Here is a 20000-nt window from a genome sequence, read left to right as displayed (position 1 = left end):
GCTGTGGAAACCAAGGCGTTTAGGATCATTGGTGTCTCACGCAATCTGGTCCTGTCATTGTCCATTTTGCTGAAGAACTCTTCTGCTTTTATTTTGTCGCTATTTCTGAAGGGATATGAGGCTGCTGTTGGCTTAATGGTTAGAGTGGTGGGCTTGGAATCCTAGGGTAATCCTAGAGTTCAAATCCTGCTTGGTTGTTGAATTAACACCAGGTGGTGTTGACTTGGCCTGTTAGTGCTCTGAGGTTGGCAAAATGAGTTCCAGCTTCCTGGGATGATTGATCTATTTGAGTATCCTGTGTCAGAGTGGTGATGCATCCAGGATTGTGCCCAATAGCTCATGAGACTGCCTCTGCAGCAGATGTTCTGTGCAGAGTACAGTCCCAATGGATTTGGATTTTTTGTTGAGGGATAATAAATCTTTTGATTTTAATTTATCCCCCTACAAATACGACCTAAAATCCTGTTGGCTTTATCGATATCTGCCTGGCACTGTGCTGTCTGCTTACTCCCCAAATATATTACCACCCTCAGATCCTTCTCCTGTGTCACACTTTCCAAGATTGACCCTTGCCTTATGTAATCCCTATTTTTATTGTTCTTACCCATCCCCAGCACCTTAGATTTGTTTTTGTTAAACTACATCTGCCAATCATTTGCCCAGTCTTTGAAAGTATCTCGACTTTCCTGCAGCTGGCAGGATGACTTAGAAGTATGCACACTGACCTGCAAGCTGTTTCGCCTTGATTCGAATCTTGGCCCAATTACAAACTGTCATCCCGGTATTTCACAGGCAGGGCGATTCATCAATGTGTGTGCCGTCCCTTGGATGGACGTTAAGTGGGCGTCCCGTATAACAGCATTAGTTGGTGGACTTTAAAGACCCCACGGTGTCCTTCATTAAGAGTATTCGAGCTATCTCCGACACCGTGGCTAAATTCCAAATTCCTGCCCTAACTACTACTTGGAAGGCAGCGGCAAACCACCCAGTATAACCCTTGCTCAGGAAGCTGCTTCGGCGGCACAGACGCTCTGTGAAGAGTACGGTACATCAGAGAGAGGGAGAGACTTTCCTAAATCTGATCACCCCCTTACCTCTTTTGCTCCAAACTTTGTCATCTGAAAATGTAGAAGTCCCATTCTTAACCCCACATCGATCTGTCCTATCTTGCTCTGCGTCCTCTGTGTCTTGTACTCACGTCTCTGGTCCACACTTTTACATCTCAAATTTCAGACACGCCCTTGCCCCTCAAAGGCCAATCATCATGTTTTCCAAACTCCCGAGCCCAAGCTTGGTGAGGCATGCTCTTACCCGCCCATGCTTATCCCATGAAACCATTGGCTGTTTGTATTACATTATCAAAGTAGTTCAGATTTCACCACTGAACAGTCCAAATATTAAACAAATCTATGATAAAACAATAATCATGCATGCACTGCATTCTAAATCTCACAACAAGAGAAAGTACATCACCAGCCATTGGAATCAATCGAAGCGAAACGTCACAATAAAATAGCAAAATTCTCATTTTCATAACTACATTCATAATTATCTGGCGAAGTTGCACCACTGCTGTTGTTCCTCAGAAACTGTAAGATCCTTGTGGTTATCACAGACATGACAACAGTGAATGTGTACATAATGGTTAATAAAAAAAAAAAAAAATTATCACCCTTTCTTTACCTGTTGTCGAGACACAAATTGTATCCCATCACAGACACCTTGCCACACAATTTCAATTACTTTGTATGTGTCACCTGTCACACAACCCCCCCCCCCCCCTGCCAGTGGTAACCTGAATAGCCAGAGTTTATAAAAATTATGGTAAATATATATATATGTGTGTATGTGTATATATATATATATATATATATATATATATATATATATATATATATATATATGTATGTATATCTATATATGTATGTATATCTATATATGTATATATATCTATCTATATATATATATATATATATATATATATATATATATATATATATATATATATATATATATATATATATATATATATATATGTATATATATATATATATATATATATATATATATATATATATATATATATATATATATATATATATATATATATATATATATATATCTTATTATATATATATATTGTATATTATATTATATTATATGTAATATATATATGTAATACATATGCAATAATATACATATGAATATTATTGTATACATATGTAATATGTATATTATTGTATATATAATACATATGTAATATGTATACAATATTATTGTATACATATGTATACATATGTAATAATATACATATGTAATATGTATATTATGAAGTAGTATATTGCCATCATAATGGCAAGAAAAAGACAATTAACAAAGGAAGACAGACAGATCAATATAACCAGTGTGACCACTCCTCATTTTCATAAATGCCAAGGTGAGCCAATGAAAAAAGCCAAGAATTTGCAAGGTTTCGGAAAAGCGATGATAATAGAAAACCTATACGCCAAGAAAACCAAGAGGCCAAGATGAACAATGAATAGCCAAGATCTTGTGGAAAAAGTCAAGGAGTGGTCACACTGATAATAACCCTTAAAAGTGTAGGTCTTTCCTTTGGAGAAATTGCAAAGAAGCCAAGGTGTCAGTGAGTACAGTTTCCTATACCATCAAGAGGCACTTGGAAACTGGAGGAAACTCCGACAGGAAGAGGTCTGGCAGACCCAAAGTCACAACACAATCAGAAGACAAGTTTCTGAGAGTCAACAGCTTGTGTGATAGGCGGCTTACAGGACAGCAGCTTCAAGCACAGCTTAACACTGGTCGAAGTAAGGAAGTCTCAGTTTCAACTGTGAAGAGAAGACTTCGAGCTGCAGGTTTGACAGGTCAAGTGGCAGAAAGAAAGCCATTGCTAAGATGGCAAAATAAGAAAAAGAGGCTTGCCTGAGCCATGAAGCGCTGCCAGTGGACTACTGAAAACTGGAAGAAGATCTTATGGACCGATGAATCAAAATTTGAAATCTTTGGTTCATCACGCAGGGTTTTTGTACACCGTCGAGTTGGCGAAAGGATGGTTCCTCAGTGTGTGACACCAACTGTCAAACATGGAGGAGGAAGCATGATGATCTGGGGGCTCTTTTGCTGAATCCAGAGTCAGCGACTTGCAAAGAGTGACTGGCACCCTGAACCAAAAGGTCTACCACAGAATTTTTCAGTGCCATGCAGTACCCTCTGTTCTATGCCTAGTTGGTCAGGGGTTCATCCTCCAGCAAGATAACGACCCAAAACATACCTCCAGGCTATGTCAGAACTACCTTCGAAGAAAAGAACAAGCAGGTAGGCTTCAAATCATTGAATGGGCCAGCACAGGCTCCAGACTTAAACCCCATTGAGCTGGTTTGGGATGAACTGGACAGAAGAATGAAAGCAAAGCAACCTACAATGCAACACATTTGTGGGAACTTCTGCAACAGTGTTGGGAAGAACTTTCTGAACAATATTTGATTTCCATTGTAGAAAGAATGCCACGAGTATGTTCGGCTGTTATATCTGCAAAGGGTGGCAACTTTGAGGAGTCAAAATTTTAGATTAAATTTTGTTCAACAAAATGATTCCATGATTTCTTTTTTATCTGCAATTGTTTATTTGTTCTATGCTTTACTTCCAGAGTACATTGAAACATTAAACTGCTTATATTTCAGTAAAAACTGGAAAAATGGGGGTGTTCTAAAACTTTTGACTGGTAGAGTATATTCACTGATGAGCCAAAACATTATGACCACTGACAGGTGAAGTGAATAACATTGATTATCTTGTTACAATGGCACCTGTCAAGAGGTGGGATATTTTAGGCAGCAAGTGAATAGTGAGTTCTTGAAGTTGATGTGTTGGATGCAGGTGAAATGGGCAGGAGTAAAGACCTGAGCGACTTTGACAAGGGCCAAATTGTTATGGCTAGATGACTGGGTCAGAGCATCTCTGAAACGGCAAGGCTTGTGGGGTGCTCCCAGTCAGCAGTGGTGAGCACCTACCAACAGTGATCCGAGGAGGGACAAACCACAAACCGGCAACAAGGTGTTGGGCGCCCAAGGCTCATCGATGCGCGAGGGCAACAAAGGCTATCCTGTCTGTTCCAAACTGACAGAACGTCTACTGTGGCACAAGTCACAGAAAATTTTAATGGTGATCACGGGAGGAATGTGTCACAATCCACAGTGCATCACACCCTGCTGCGTATGGGGCTGCGTAGCCACAGACCGGTCAGAGTGCCCATGACCCCTGTCCACTGTTGAAAGCTCCTACAATGGGCACGCGAGCGTCAGAACTGGACCTTGGAGCAGTGGAAGAAGGTCGCCTGGTCCCGTTTTGTCCCGTTTGAGTTTGAGATACGAGTCCCGTTTTCTTTTAGATCACGTGGATGGCCGTGTGTGTGTGTGTGTGTGTGTGTGTGTGTGTGTGTGTGTGTGTGTGTGTGTGTGTGTGTGTGTGTGTGTGTGTGTGTGTGTGTGTGTGTGTGTGCCATTTACCTGGGGAAGTGATGGCACCAGGATGCACTGTGGGAAGATGACAAGCCAGTGGAGGGAGTGTGATGCTCTGGGCAATGTTCTGTTGGGAAACCCTGGGTCCGGCCATTCATGTGGATGTCAATTTGACACGTGTCACCTACCTTAACATTGTTGCAGACCAGGTACACCCCTTCATGGCAATGGTATTCCCTGATGGCAGTGGCCTCTTTCATCTGGATAATGTGCCCTGCCACACTGCACACATTGTTCGGGAATGGTTTGAGGAACATGATGAAGTGTTCACGGTGTTGCCCTGGCCTCCAAATTTTCCAGATCTCAATCCAATTGAGCATCTGTGGGATGTACTGGACTGACAAGTCCGATCCACAGTGGCTCCACCTCGCAACTTACAGGACTTGAAGGATCTGCTGCTAATGTTTTGGTGCCAGATACCACAGGACACCTTCAGGGGTCTTGTAGAGTCCATGCCTCGGCGGGTCGGCACTGTTTTGGCAGCACACGGAGGACCAACAGCATATTAGACAGGTGGTCATAATGTTTTGGCTCATCAGTGTGTGTGTATATATATTACACACACTCTGCCAGGATTATTATACACTATTATGCACAAGCTGCTGTGAAAAGTCTTGGACATTTTGCATTGTTCTACTCTGATGCAGAAGGAAACTAAAACTTTGTGTTCCACGCTTCTTCCGAGACCTTGCAAAGATCATCTATTTTTCTGGGATTTTTTTCCCCCCTTTCCTTTTTCCAAATCGTCCAATGCAGCTTCAATGATATTGTGATTTGGACTTTCAGTGGGCCATTCCATGCATTGAAGGACTCCAGCTTCGTCTTTCTTTTGCAAAATTTAATAAATCCAGCTGAATGTTTTTGGATCATTCGTTAATGCAGTTAATTAATTATTCTGTGCAAACGAAACGAAAAGCGTGGTTAAGCATTTGGTTCATGTTCGGCCGTCTGTCTGTCTACAAACGTCAGTTTATGATCAAGAAACAACCTGTTTAAATTGAATGTTATATTTTGAACATAAATTGGAACATTAATCTGAAAACACACCTGCCATTTAACCGTACTTTGTCTGAAATTTTCCTGATTCCACAAGCGCAGAATGAAGTGAGATAATTATTTACTCTGTCTGCCTGCCTGGCAGTCAAACAAAATTGAAAACCATTCAAAACAGGAAACTTCCTGTTCTTAAGGAAGTCATAATGGACACAAACAACAGGCACGAATAACTCATGTAACATGTTAGATCGGGTGGTGTAGTCAACAAAATTCTGGAATTAATTTATTTGTACGACTTTAACAATCTTTATTTTATTTATAAATAAATTATATATTTCAACACTGCACAAATCACCTTCTTTGCACTTTCAAAACCCTTCTGTTTAGCAGTACTTGGACATGCTAAATAGGGTGGTTTATAATGTGGTGTATAAGAAACATCTTGAATTTTTTTAATGATCTTTAAAATCACTAGTGCGGGCCCGGAGGTGCGTGCCAGTATGTGCAGCTTCGTTCCTTCGCTCTCGTAAACGACGACTGCATTGGGGCATTGTTTCAATTAGATCGGACCACCCGTATCATAAATGGCCTTAACTTGGGAAACACCTGGGAAACATACTCAGGTCCCCAGCGTCAATTGTGACGTCATATCAAATGAAGAAGAAGAATTGTGACGCCCCCCTCTCTTGCCCCCCTCTCTCCCCCCTAGTCTCGCCCCTCCTCTCTCCCCCCCTCCTCTCTCGCCCCTCTCTCTCGCCCCCACTCTCACCCCCCTCCCATCCCCCTCTCTCGCCTCCTCCTCTCACCCCCTCTCTTGAATTGTGATGCCCCTCTCCCTCACCCCTCTCTCGCCCCCTCTCTTGCTCCCCTCTCTTGCCCCCCTTAAAAAACAAAAAATAAATCAATCAATAAACATTAATTGTGACGTCATTCGTGATGTCATAGCACCGTGTCTTGTCATTGGTCGACAGATAAATGGCCGTAACTTGGGAACCGCTTGTCCGATTAATATCAAACCTCGAAAAGGCACATCCGCAGGTCCCCGGCAATATTCCTGGCAAGTTTCAATCAGATCGGACCGGCGGTCGTCGAGAAGCGGCGGTCGCATACAGACAGACAGACACACACACAGAGATTGCTGGAATTATAGATCGATTATTTTATTTAAATTGAAGTATATACTTGAACACTGCATTCTATGAACTCTATTATCTTGGTGTGAGATTATATCTATTATTTGAACTATTATTTTTTAATAGATATTTATTATCTATTATATGAACTATGCTAGGTTTTATGTGGAAGTAACATCTTCTCTGAACTCTATCTTGGTGTGAGAGACCAAGATGACATGGTGAATTAGAATTTGTTTGTACCTCGCTGCATGAAATGTACCATCAATTTTTTGAAATTTTCCAACTTCACTTGAGGATATGCACCTTTACACTTGAATTCAACGTCCTCCATGCTTAATTGTTGGCGTCAAGCAAGGTTCTTTATAAATTTCAGTTTTTTGTCACCTCACAGACTGACTTCAATAAGATCCTAAGCAAACCTTCACTCATCTGTCCAAAGCACCTTTTAACAGTTTTCCATAGTCCACTTTCTGTGTTGTGCATATTTTATCCTTTTAGTCTTGTTCCCCTTTCTTAACAGGGGTTTGCTTACTGCAACACATCCTTTCAGTCCTGAATTCAAAAGGGACCTTTATACTGTTGATGCCCCAGGCAAAATGGTACAGTTAGAACTACAGTATATGAGAGTTGTACTCTCATATACTAGCTATCGTTGGTAACAGGTCCAACTGCAGTAGTCTTCAGAGAATTACTATCGGAAAGGAATAGTATTGTGACGTCCACGGGACTTGAACAGTCCCGCCAACGTAGAATGAGCCGAAACGATGGAGGCGGTTTATTTATTTATAACCCAAACAGGGCGGTTCTAATCGCTCTACCGCAAACGGGACGAGGAATGTGGCACGAGTCACTTTTCACCGAGTTGTTGATGTTTATTCGTTTTTACTATTAACCAGAAATAACAAGACTCGGCAAGAAGAGGGATCCGGGGCAATTCGACGGGATGGTGTGGGATCGGGCGTGGGGAAAAACACAGACAATTCCAATGAATATAGAGATCTCAAACCTTCTAAGGCGCCAAGCGCGCGTGCGCACACACACACACACACACACACACACACACACACACACACACACACACACACACACACACACACACACACACACACACACACAAAACGTAGCTATTTCTGGTGGTCAGGCTGGACCGTGGTGTGGACGCAACTGTCCCTGGATCGGCGTCGGACGAGCTGGCCTTGCTCTCGTCAGGGGGGGCAGGAGAAACCGTGGTGCTGTCGACCTCCTGGTCTTGGCCCAAGTCCGCTCACAGCCGCCAGGGAACCAGTTCTGGCGCCAAGTTGCGAGCAGGAGAGGGAGGCAGGTCCGCCCGCCGTTCGACCCCGTACTCCGAGTCAGCAGAACCCCAGAGCCAACCAAGGTGAGGCACGAGGCTCAGCAAGGCTCCAAGACACGATGAAGAACACGATCGAATCAGCACAACAACAAGGACGCTCTCTGCGCAACAGCCTCCACACCAAAAAAACACGATCTTTTTTGTCCAGATCTTCTTCCTCTTCCTTTTCGACCCCGAACAGAACCTTTTTATCCTCCTGGCCTCGTCACTTCCAATCGAGCCGTTTATTGGCCCACCGCCGTCGCCTTCTGCCAATCGTGATCACGGGGCGGAGCCATCCGCTGCACTGTCCTGTGACGTCACGGCCAGTCTCCAGAGAATACCAAAAGGGGTTTACTCAGACACACTTACCCTATCCCGTGTCCCTATCTAATTACGTGACAATTATCATTTCCCCCCTTGAAGAAATGAACATTTACTGGACAACTTATCAGCACTGAATTGCTACTTATTACATTGAGATCCTGGTAAACTCGAACAGCATGGCATACCTAATTAAACATCCTAATTACCCTTTGAATGCATACCCCCCCCTCAAACGTAACACTGCCCCCTCCTCTGGTACCGCAGCTCCTGCAAGGTATATCACAGGCGCTACCGTACCAGCCTTAACACTTACTGACTCACACCTAATTAACCTAACAAAATAAAGTAGGAGGGTCAATGGGCAGCGAGTTTCAGCTAACTTACCTATCCTGCTTAATGTACTACCCCCTTATGGCCTTATCCTCACCTAAACAATCATTCGTTTTTTTTTTTTGTTTTGTTTTTTTTTATCACATGAGAGCACTGAGCGAAGTTGCACTCCATCTTCTGGATCATCGCTCTTGCCCAGCACTCATCCAGTGATCTGGGGAGGGGAAACAAAAGGTTCCACAAAAACACAACACTTATACTTTACATTCCTACTCTAAGCCTTAACGACACTATTCACAGGATATTTACACTTGACCGCCTCCCCCAGTGGATGCTAATAGACCCAGCGTTACCTGGGGAGCCAATTTTCAAATTTGCTTGCCCCAAAATTATGCGGACATCATGCCCTTGCTGCACATGTCAAGTTGTGCGGGATCGAGTGGGACTCATACATCTTCACAACACTCACACCATGGTCATCATCACATTTCTAGGTCATGGTCCTCATTTTAATCATGCAGGCTGAATCCCGTCGTGGCCGTGGGGTGGGTTACCACAAGATGATGGGGGCATCTCAGGTGCAACCATGCCCACAGGTAAGCTTTAGTCCAACCCAGACGTTTCTCCGCCCCACTCCCTTTGATTCCCACCCCCCTGGTAGCCATCAGCTCTCATCCCGTACAACACACTGGAAGGGGTCTCACTGGCTCCTCTGGCCTTCCTGGGTTGCCAAGGTCCTACCCGCCTTGGTCGCCCAACCAGACCCTCTCCCAGTTGGCTCCAGACACTGTCACCATTAGCCACCAGGGGGTGAATCTCCTTGAAGGGGGTCGCAATTCCCGCTCACCGTGAGCTTCAGCAATCCCTGTGGACAAGCACATCATCCCCACCCACAAAACCTACATGACTCCCCCACCCCATCGGCCTTACATGTGACACCTGCATTTCTAACACTTCACCGACCATGACCTTCCCTGTTACCACACCATGCCCAATAAAAAAAACAATGTGTGCACCATACATTTCACTTCTTCACTTAAAACAACTCACACAGCACTTCTCAACCGATCCACGCACCAGCCATTGGACAGCCACTCGTGCCCGCTTTGTTTCCAATTACCCACTGTCCCGATTGTCACTCTAAAACCCAGCAGAACTCACAAACCCATGCCAATTTTCCCACAATTCATGTTTTTTTTCCACCAAAGGAGGGCACTTCGCCACAATCTCAGCAGCCGAGCATGGCCGTATATGCTCAGCCCAATCTAGTCTCCCCGACCCCCGACAGTGATCTCCGGACCCGACCTATGAAAGGGCATCTCGGATAGACCTGGCGGTTCAGCAGGAGAATTCACCCTCTCCGAGTCGAAAAGTCTATTGGAGGGTCCCTCCATCGCCGGGTACCGGCAATATCGTTGCATGTGTCCTCTTCGCCCGCACCGGAAACAACTCCCCATAAAAGGCCCCCGTGAGTATCGGTGAAATGTCTCTTCCGGTTCCGGACCCCCTCGGCCATAATCGAATTGCTCTATTGGCTGGGCTGGACCCCGCCGCTTTGGCACACCAACTACCGAATTACCCCTTATCAAACTTAACAGTTTCTGGCAAATTTCCTGAAACATTTGGGTAATGCTAATTTCTCCCAGCCCCCCTCCCTGATCCTGGATCTCCGCCTGTCAGATCGTCACCGATGGCCTCTCGGGCATCCGACCCGGCCGACTCCACGAGGCCAGCCTGGCTGCGCACTCAGCCGCTCGGTGAACGGTGGGTGGATCCTGTAACTCCACTAGCGCTCGGACCTCAGGGTCAGGAAGAGCAGCTAAAAATTTCTCTAGTGCCAGTCTGTCCCATGCCTCCACTGTAAGGTCCCGATACGCGATCCTGACTGATTGGTAAATGTCCTGTGCCAGCTCCTGCACTGTCTCACCCGGCTTTAATCTGCGGTGCTGGAGCTGGGCCCGCACCAGATCACAGTTTTCCGCGAACCCAAACCGACGGCTCAACGCCTCGCAAATGTGGGAGCTGGTCAACATCCCTCCGCGATCACGTTTAACACATCTGCGGCTGGTCCCCACAACATTGCCACCAAATTCACTGTACGTTCCTGCTCATTCCACCCGTTTAGTCGGGAAATGCACTCAAATTGCGTCAGAAAAGCTTCAACGCTCCCTGACCCGTCGAAATTTACCAGGGGGATCACTTTTACGGTGGCCCGCTTCTCAGTTTCTCCTTTGTCCGAATCCAGCCCAGGGATCAAACACCCTTGTGGCTACGTATCCAATTTCGGAGCCCACTGTGGCCAAAGATGTTTTGTGGTGAGAGTCTCATGGGTCAATTTTGCCTCCTGTTCCAAACGTTGAATGGACCGATTCACCTCTTCCCGCAGGATCTTCTGGGCCCGCACAACCTCCTCCAAGGCTCCGTCGCGAGTTTGTAGCTGCTCCTCAACCAACCCGGACACTCTACTTACAAAAGACGGCTCAACCAGGCCTTTATCCAAGACTTCATCTTGGCTCATAATTTTATCTTGTTCGTCCAAACGAGCCTCCAATCCTTTTACCTCCTCCGCCAAATTCATCCCTTGCTTCCTCAGCTCTCCCCACTCTTCTACTTGCAGCTGCATACGAGCATCCACACAGGCACGATGACGTTCCTGGCTTTCCTCCACTTTATCAACCCGAATGTTCGTTGCATCAATTTTATCTACCAATTTTTTTCGTATATTTTCCCCCTCCAATGTAATTTCTACCTTTGTTTCCTCCAATCTATCCTCGAATTTACTTTGTATTTCTCCCAATTTAACATCCACACACTCCTGCATCTCAGTTTTCATTTTCTCCATCTTTTCCCCCAATTCATCCCTCATTAAATCAATCCGTGCACCCAACTGTTCCCCCATTACCCCCAATCGATCCGCCATCTCTGCCCCCTGTGCCGTCATTTTTGCCCTCTGTGTCACGAATTGATTTTCCATTTGTGCCGTCATGTCTGCCCTCTGTGTCACGAATTGATTTTCCATTTATGCCGTCATTTCTGCCATTTGTGCCCCCTGTGCCGTCATTTTTGCCCCCTGTGCTGTAATTGCACTCATTAAACGTTCCAACATTGTCCAGATCGTCATCGTGCCGGTTTCCGGCGCTGCCGGCTCCGTTACGGGCGATGAAGCACGGTCCACGCTCGGAATGGGGGAGGTTCCAACCCTACTCCCGTCTCTCCCTTCTTCCCCCGACTCGCTGCCAGACACGTGGCCTGCCTCCTCAAACATCTGCACATCCGCCATGGTGCAGAAGTTCCGTTTGCCGCCAATTAATTTAAATTTGAAAAATCCCGTCAAAATTTTCCCGCGCTCGCGCGCTTTTCTGTAGTAATTTTATATTCCAATTTGTGGCGAGATTTTAATCTTGGTATATTCTCCCGATACCAAATATAATTTAGAGGGGTTCGAACATCCCACTCCTGACACCAATGTGACGTCCACGGGACTTGAACAGTCCCGCCAACGTAGAATGAGCCGAAACGATGGAGGCGGTTTATTTATTTATAACCCAAACATGGCGGTTCTAATCGCTCTACCGCAAACGGGACGAGGAAGGTGGCACGAGTCACTTTTCACTGAGTTGATGATGTTTATTTGTTTTTACTATTAACCAGAAATAACAAGACTCGGCAAGAAGAGGGATCTGGGGCGATTCGACGGGATGGTGTGGGATCGGGCGTGGGGAAAAACACAGACAATTCCAATGAATATAGAGATCTCAAACCTTCTAAGGCGCCAAGCACACACACACACACACACACACACACACACACACACACACACACACACACACACACACACACACACACACACACACACACACACACACAACGTAGCTATTTCTGGTGGTCAGGCTGGACCGTGGTGTGGACGCAACTGTCCCTGGATCGGCGTCGGACGAGCTGGCCTTGCTCTCGTCAGGGGGGGCAGGAGAAACCGTGGTGCTGTCGACCTCCTGGTCTTGGCCAAGTCCGCTCACAGCCGCCAGGGAACCAGTTCTGGCGCCAAGTTGCGAGCAGGAGAGGGAGGCAGGTCCGCCCGCCGTTCGACCCCGTACTCCGAATCAGCAGAACCCCAGAGCCAACCAAGGTGAGGCACGAGGCTCAGCAAGGCTCCAAGACACGATGAAGAACACGATCGAATCAGCACAACAACAAGGACGCTCTCCGCGCAACAGCCTCCACACCAAAAAAACACGATCTTTTTTGTCCAGATCTTCTTCCTCTTCCTTTTCGACCCCGAACAGAACCTTTTTATCCTCCTGGCCTCGTCACTTCCAATCGAGCCGTTTATTGGCCCACCGCCGTCGCCTTCTGCCAATCGTGATCACGGGGCGGAGCCATCCGCTGCACTGTCCTGTGACGTCACGGCCAGTCTCCAGAGAATACCAAAAGGGGTTTACGCAGACACACTTACCCTATCCCATGTCCCTATCTAATTACGTGACAATTATCATTTCCCCCCTTGAAGAAATGAACATTTACTAGACAACTTATCACCACTGAATTGCTACTTATTACATCGAGATCCTGGTAAACTCGAACAGCATGGCATACCTAATTAAACATCCTAATTACCCTTTGAATGCATACCCCCCCCCCCTCAAACGTAACAGTATTCTTGCCTGTGGCATGGACAATGACAACTGAGCCTTCTGAAAGTTTTGTTGTCAATTCAATGCTTGTCTTCTTTCTATTGCTTAATGATCCGAGCAGCCTGATGTTGGCTGAATGGTTAAGGTGGCTGGATCTAAGGCTCTTCAGTTTGAGTGCCTGTCGGCGATTTAATTAACACCAGGTGGGGTTAACTCAGCCTGTTATCCTTCCGAGGTCAGCAAAATGAGTACCAGTGTACTGGTAATAGAGGGCACTGCATCAGTAGCACAGGGAGGGACTTCAAAATCAAATCACTACCATTTTGTTCACTCTGTAGAGTGTAGAGCTTCTTTTGTAAGGTTCACATTTTCTTACACTCTCACGGCTTTATATTAACTCTTAATTTGATATCCAATTTCATTTTTATCTCACCTGGAACGTAGTTCTGAGGAGCTTATGGGATGGCACGTCGTCTGTCCGTCCGTCCATCCATCCACAAATACTTGCAACTTCTTCTCTGAAACGACACAATCAATTTCGATGAAACTACCACAACCTTCATCAACCGGTATGTACCAAAGTTTGTTCATGGCATAAAAAAAAAAAATCGGGGTCTGAGGGGGTCTATGGAGGGAGTATATGGGGGGGGGTTGCCCCTCAAAGAGGTATTTCCTTTCTTCTCCGAAACTACACACACAATTTCAATGAAACTTCACCACAACCGTCATCACCCATGATGTACCAAAGTTTGTTCACACCATTAAAAAAAAATCTGGGCCGTTGAGGTCTCAGGGATTTATTTGCTATAACTTCGGTTCATTGGTACATTATGCTGATTCCATCCCATGCTAACCTCCTCCTCAGTATCATTATTCTACCAGGTAAGCGCCCAGGGGTATTCCCCCTATTTTTCAAAGACGTATGATGGTTTAAGACTCGGTTGCAATAAACGGGAAGAAAATTGGCCGAAAAATTAGCATTGTTAGATAAAAATGCATTTTAAGTGCAATTTAGGCCTGTGATAAAATTGAAAGTCCATTCAGACTCCCTCATGGCTTTACCTTAACTATAATTCGATATTTGATTTCATTTTTTGTTGTCGCCAAGATAGTTTAAACTCCGATGTAGTGAAAGGTGAGAAAAATCAGACAACTATTGCTGTTTTTAGACAAAAATGCATGTTTTAGACAAAAAAAATGATTGGAGACAAAAAGTTTTCGACAAATTAAATTTTCTAAGTGATTCTTCACCATTGAGAGATAGGGTCAAAAACGATATATAGCAGAATATCTCAAAAGATGGCTGTGGCTGCATCCCATGTCGGATCTCTTTAACTTCAAAGCCGATCTTTACCGTACATGCAGCAGTTTATAGAAACGAAAATGAATTAATTCAAATAATGACTTTATCCACATAAGAGTTTCTGTTTAATGTAGAACAACCCTGGAGACATCATAAAGTTTAATCTCCCATTAAATAAACATTGCATATAATCTGCCACGTCGCTTGCCCGTCTATGCACACGTCACGTGGTACATCGGCTCATGGTCTGCACAAAAAAAAATTGTTAGAGAAAAAAAAACAGAAAATTTTGCAACTTTTTTTTTTCAACAAAATTTCGATTTTTTTTTTTTTTGCATTTCTACATGTTATAAGTGATTTCCAACAAAAAACATGCCAAAATTATAATTGCGGCTGATTTTGGAACATCAGGTGGATATACCCACGTAAAATCAATTTCTGTCTCAAGGAATCTAGTTATGACGAATGAATTGAGTATGTAAAAGTTAAAAGTAAAAGGGAAAGTTGCGAACTAATACTCTGTGAGCACTGTTGATGTCAAATTGAATGAATAGGATATCAGGTTCACTTGAGTGACCGAGCAGTATTGGCGGCGGAGGTTTTGCACTCTACCGAGTGCTCCCCCTCTAGTTATTCCATGTAATAATTGGATTTTTATCTCCACTGGTGGAATGTTACTCAACTGCGTTGTTATGGCATCCTCAACATCTGTTCTTTCCCATTGCAATTCCAGGAGATGCCCATGTGCCAGTTGCAAATTGTGACCAACGGCAATACGACGCAAACCCCAAGCAGAACATGACCTTGTACGACTGACTGCATAGCCTCCCGGAAAGAACACATTGCCTTGGAGGACCCCTCACCCCAGGGCTGCCTTTATCTCAAGAATTGGCACCTTTGCAGGTGTTGGACACCATCTATATTTTGGAGGGGAGGTAAACGGTATATAGTGCAGCCAAAAGCCAGGATTAGCTTATATGTGTACCTTTGACTGTTGTAACAAATGTGATGGTAGTGCTGGTAGTGGTGGTGGGGCATTAGGGTTAGGGTTAGTAGCTTGATATAAAAATGTTGATATAAACAGTAGTTTTTTGGGGGGGTTTTCCCCTGCATATCAAATTCCATGGGAGAGTTAGATGGACCCACACATTGCCTTTTTGTGCGGGGCATTTCCCAAAGCTGACATTTATTCGACACCAATCCATTTATCTTCTGACTGGCTCAACAAATTCGCAGGTTCAAGACAGACCGATGATTACCGCTTTGTCCACATTGGACCCAAGGGGCCGTGGTGAGTTTGGCTTGCACTTTGGTGAGACGAGTTTTAAGTTCCTGAAAATGTTTCTTAAAGTAATGCTTCACGCACTGACTCGGTTTTAGTTCTCCATGTGGCTGAACGTATTGGCAGGACTCCTTTCCATGCAGATGTATTCAGATTGCATCGCTGGTCTGCTAACATGTGTGGCCGTAAGCGGTAGCTGTTCTATCTTCTGGGGTCAGGAGGACCTTCTACGAGACCCCCTTGGGAACTTACCTTACGATGTGATGAATGATCCATTGCCTAATGCAGCACCAGCGCCATAAGAGGTCATCCAGGAGGCCGGGGAGGTTATCTTTGTGCACAGTGAATGGTATCGTCAGTTCCATAACTTGGTGAGTTATAAGCAAGTTGTATACTTGTCACCCCCAGGGACCCTCCTGCTTGTGGAGGTCAGAGTATGTCTCCATATTCAATGACAAGGTACTTTCAGTTGGAAGTGTGCACATCCAGAGCTTTGTCATTCCAAGTCCATAAATGTCTAAAAGGCATTGGAAACAGATTTTAGACAGTTACTTCTTCCACTGGAAGAAAATGATTATCGAAGATGATTTATACTATTGCCAAGAACATTTTTTTTAACTGAAATTGTATTTACGAGTGATGTCATTTGTGAGCAAAATTTAAAGTGGTGGTAAGCGGAAAACTAGATCGATCATGTGCTTTTTGTCCATTTTGAAACGCTTGTTTAATAATTAGTGGAGCGTTTTGTTGGAAATACAAAAAAACAAAAACATTCTTATTGACAAAGCATTGATGTCAGACAGGGGTAGGTAGGGTGCAAGTTTTTATTCCCATTGTCTGCAATATGGTCATTACCCACCTCATCGAGCACAAAGCGGGTTTAAGCAATTGGTTCACTCTGTTTTTCTATCGGTCGAGTTCTATCATCGAGAAACTGCTTAATTCCAATGAAATGTTATAATTTGAACACTAGAACACAAATCAGAACATGAACGTGCAGTTTAGCAGGACTTTGGCTCTCAATTTGACAAATTGTATGGAATCTCAACCCGATTGTGCATGCTCGAAGCACGGTAAAATAATTGCTTCAGCCTCTCAAAAAATTGAAAAAAAAGAGCAATTATAGATTGCAGACTCTCACCAGGACTTCTTTTGTGTGGTGTATTTTGTGTGCTCGTGTGTTACGTAATTAATGAGACATAATTAGAACTGCCACTTTATAGCTGCCTGGTGTTGGCCTAATGGTTAAGGTGGTGGGCTTTGGATCCCACTCAACTGTTGAATTAATACCAGGTGGGGTTAACTTGGCCTGTCATCCTTCCGAGGTCAGCAAAATGAGTGCCAGCATGCTGGAATACTGTGTCGGAGTGGCGACTCATTCAGGATTGTGCCCAATAGCCAAGGAGACTGCTGAAGCAGCACCAACGCTCTGCACAGAGTATGGTCCCAATCTCCCCCTCCTCCTCCACTTTATAACTGCTGGCAGTGATGACCGGGTACCAAGACATTCCGTTTTGATGCAACCCCGCTTTGATTGGACACCTGACCCTGACCCATGACGTTTTATTTATTATTATTCAATTGAATTTAGAATGGGATTAAAATTAATTAAATTCAAATCAAATGGAAGAACAAATAGGTGCAGTCCTGCAATGGAGTCATTAGAAGGAACCAAAATGAGCAAAAAGCAATGATGAAGTCATCAGGAGGAACCTGGATAAGATTTGCATTTCAGCTGCTACTCCTCTATCATCAAACCCATCCAGGCACAGCTAATTGAGCCTCATTCAAAAAAAGAAGAAAAAACAGAAACAATAAAAAAATTTAAATCATTCTGGCTGCCAGACCATGCATCCAATAAAGTTGAGATTTAAAACCTGTATTCCCCATCACTACTAGATCATAAATGTGAAGCTTCACGTCGATCGATTAGGCGGTTCCAGAGAAAACATTATTTAATATTTTTCTTCAATCCAGTATGGCTGCCAAACCATGTAACCTTTCAATTATTCTTAAACAACCTTGTACATGCATGCCTTGGGGAACACTTCTGTAAAGTTTTCCCTCGATCTGTCCAGCCGTTCTGGAGAAGAAGATTTTTTATAGGTTTTCGAGTAAATCCAATGTGGCTGCTAATCCATGTGACCTATGACATCATATGTGTGAACCTTTTGTTCCTCATGGATAGGCAGTCATACGTGTAAAGTTTCACCTCAATCTGTTCAGCCACTTCAGCGAAGATTTTTGAAGGTGTAAAAAAGAAACAAAAAAACCAATATGGCTGCCGAATCATGTGACCGATGATGTCATCAAATGGTTTTCTGTTACCATTTTATCCCTCGATGACCCTCAAAAAATTTCACACTGATCAGATGTAGCGTTCTACATATCCAATAATGACATCATAGCGAAGGCACCTTTGACGTCGTAAAAATTCACTCATTCCTCATGAGGAGTACTTGCCATGGGGCCAAGTTTAAATTTTTTCTTTGGTGCAGATTCAGCGATAGAGGTCCAAAGTTTTTCCGTTTTTCCAACATAACTGCCACACCATGTGACATATGATGTCATAATTATTGAAACATTCTACATGAGTAGTCGCACCTATGGTGAAAATTTCATCTCAATCTATCAAGCGGTTGCGGAGAAAAACACGAAAGTTGTGTGTGGAGAAAGAAACAAACTGTCGTGGTGCTGGCGGTCCAGGTAAAGCCCCTGACCCAAATTGTGGTGACGGGCGGTTAACACCGCCAACCCAGATGGGCGAGCAGTTTTTTATTTTTTTTCCTTATTAGGAGGCAAACACGTTGATCCTTAGAGATCATTACGTGTGCGGGAGGGGCAGGGTGCAATGGTGGAGGGACGGAGGCACGGGGAAACACAGCAAGGGGGGTTTATACTCGAACCCCATGAACATCACCTCAGCACGAATACGAGAATCGTGCTGTCTTCTTCATGCGTCGAAGGAAAGCCATTTTGTCATGCTGAGAGGAGAGCAAAGTGAGATCTTCCCTCATAGCCACGTTCCTACCACGACTACAACTGCCCTCCTCACACCGATCTCCTGCGTGCCTCCCGATCTCTCAACTCTGACTGACATCACACCAAACCCCCGTTTCCTCCTCCGGGGCGTGGCTTGCTCGCACGAAACCCAGGAAGGCGGGTGCCTTTGCCCGCTCGGCCTTTTGGCTAGCTTTTGACGTCAGGCCCATCAATCATCAGCCTCGGGGGCGTGACTTCGCCCGCCGTTACCCTTGGAGACGGGGCTTCTGCCTGATCGGCACATTTGGCTCGCTTGTAAATGCAAAAATGTAGGAATAGATTCATACTTCTTATTCTTCTTCTTCTTCTTCCATATGGCAGCTGAGCTGCCAGGGTAGCTATCATTCCTTGTAAGCATGACTGTATCGCTGATGCAGTGCCCCTCTACCAGTACACGCTGGTACTAATTTTGCCAATCTCAGAAGGATGACAGGCTGAGTCAACCCCCTGGTGTATTAATTCAGCAGCCAACGGGGCTTGAACTCAGGACCCTAGGATCCCAAGCCACCATCCTAACCACTAAGCCAACACCAGGCTCATCACATACTAGGGGAACTTATTCTTAATCCCAATCTAATTAACACCACACCACCTCCCGTGTGGTGACATGCAACACTTAAGCTCACAGTTTCCCGATTTAATTACATCGAGATTGTCTCCTACACGTCCACGGACCAAACAACTCTATTCAATCCTAACTTTCCTATTAAATTCCTCCATCTACCCCGACAACCGTAACAATACAAACAGACAGACAAACAAACGGACCAAAACGCAATCACCTCTCCTTCGGTGAGGGTAACTCGATCTATTCCGCTAATTTGAGCAAGAGCAGACCCGGTTTCAGGCGACATTTCTGCAGCTTCATAGCCAGTTTCCTTAGGTCAATAGACTAGCCCTAACAGCTTGGTTCTAACAGATGAGAGATTCACATATAGTCCAATATACCATATATATATATATATATATATATATATATATATATATATATATATACATATATATATTATATATACATATATATATTATATATACATATATATATTATATATACATATATATATTATATATACATATATATATTA

At 44.3% G+C, this 20000-nt stretch overlaps 1 protein-coding gene and 1 long non-coding RNA gene across 8 annotated transcripts in view; one reads left to right on the top strand and one right to left on the bottom strand.

The window, feature by feature from the left end:
- LOC147030987 (uncharacterized) overlaps positions 1-20000 on the bottom strand; it is an 81272-nt gene that overhangs the window by 5337 nt on the left and 55935 nt on the right. The window contains exon 2 of the long non-coding RNA XR_015056613.1: positions 13722-13806. This is a non-coding gene — a long non-coding RNA (uncharacterized LOC147030987). The remainder of the gene's footprint in view (positions 1-13721; positions 13807-20000) is intronic.
- Positions 1-20000, top strand: part of LOC147030988 (uncharacterized) — an 86551-nt gene that overhangs the window by 64201 nt on the left and 2350 nt on the right. For 6 of the 7 annotated variants that reach the window (XR_015056612.1, XM_085875622.1, XM_085875621.1 and 3 more), the window contains 2 exons: positions 13733-13857; positions 15325-19138. Coding sequence is in view for 5 of the 7 variants with exons in the window: in XM_085875622.1 (XP_085731748.1) it covers positions 13733-13857; positions 15325-15407 (208 nt within the window). In the remaining 2 variants the exon portion in view is untranslated. Of the gene's footprint in view, positions 1-13732; positions 13858-15324; positions 19139-20000 lie in introns of those variants that run through there. The other variant, XR_015056611.1, reaches the window with a different exon arrangement.

Source organism: Eptatretus burgeri, chromosome 3 (genome assembly GCF_056783735.1).
Source record: "Eptatretus burgeri isolate ZD-2024b chromosome 3, Ebu_testis_v1, whole genome shotgun sequence".
In the NCBI taxonomy this organism is placed as follows: Eukaryota; Metazoa; Chordata; class Myxini; order Myxiniformes; family Myxinidae; genus Eptatretus; species Eptatretus burgeri.
The sequence above is the reverse complement of the archived record's forward strand: the minus strand, read 5'-3'. Positions and strand labels throughout refer to the sequence as shown.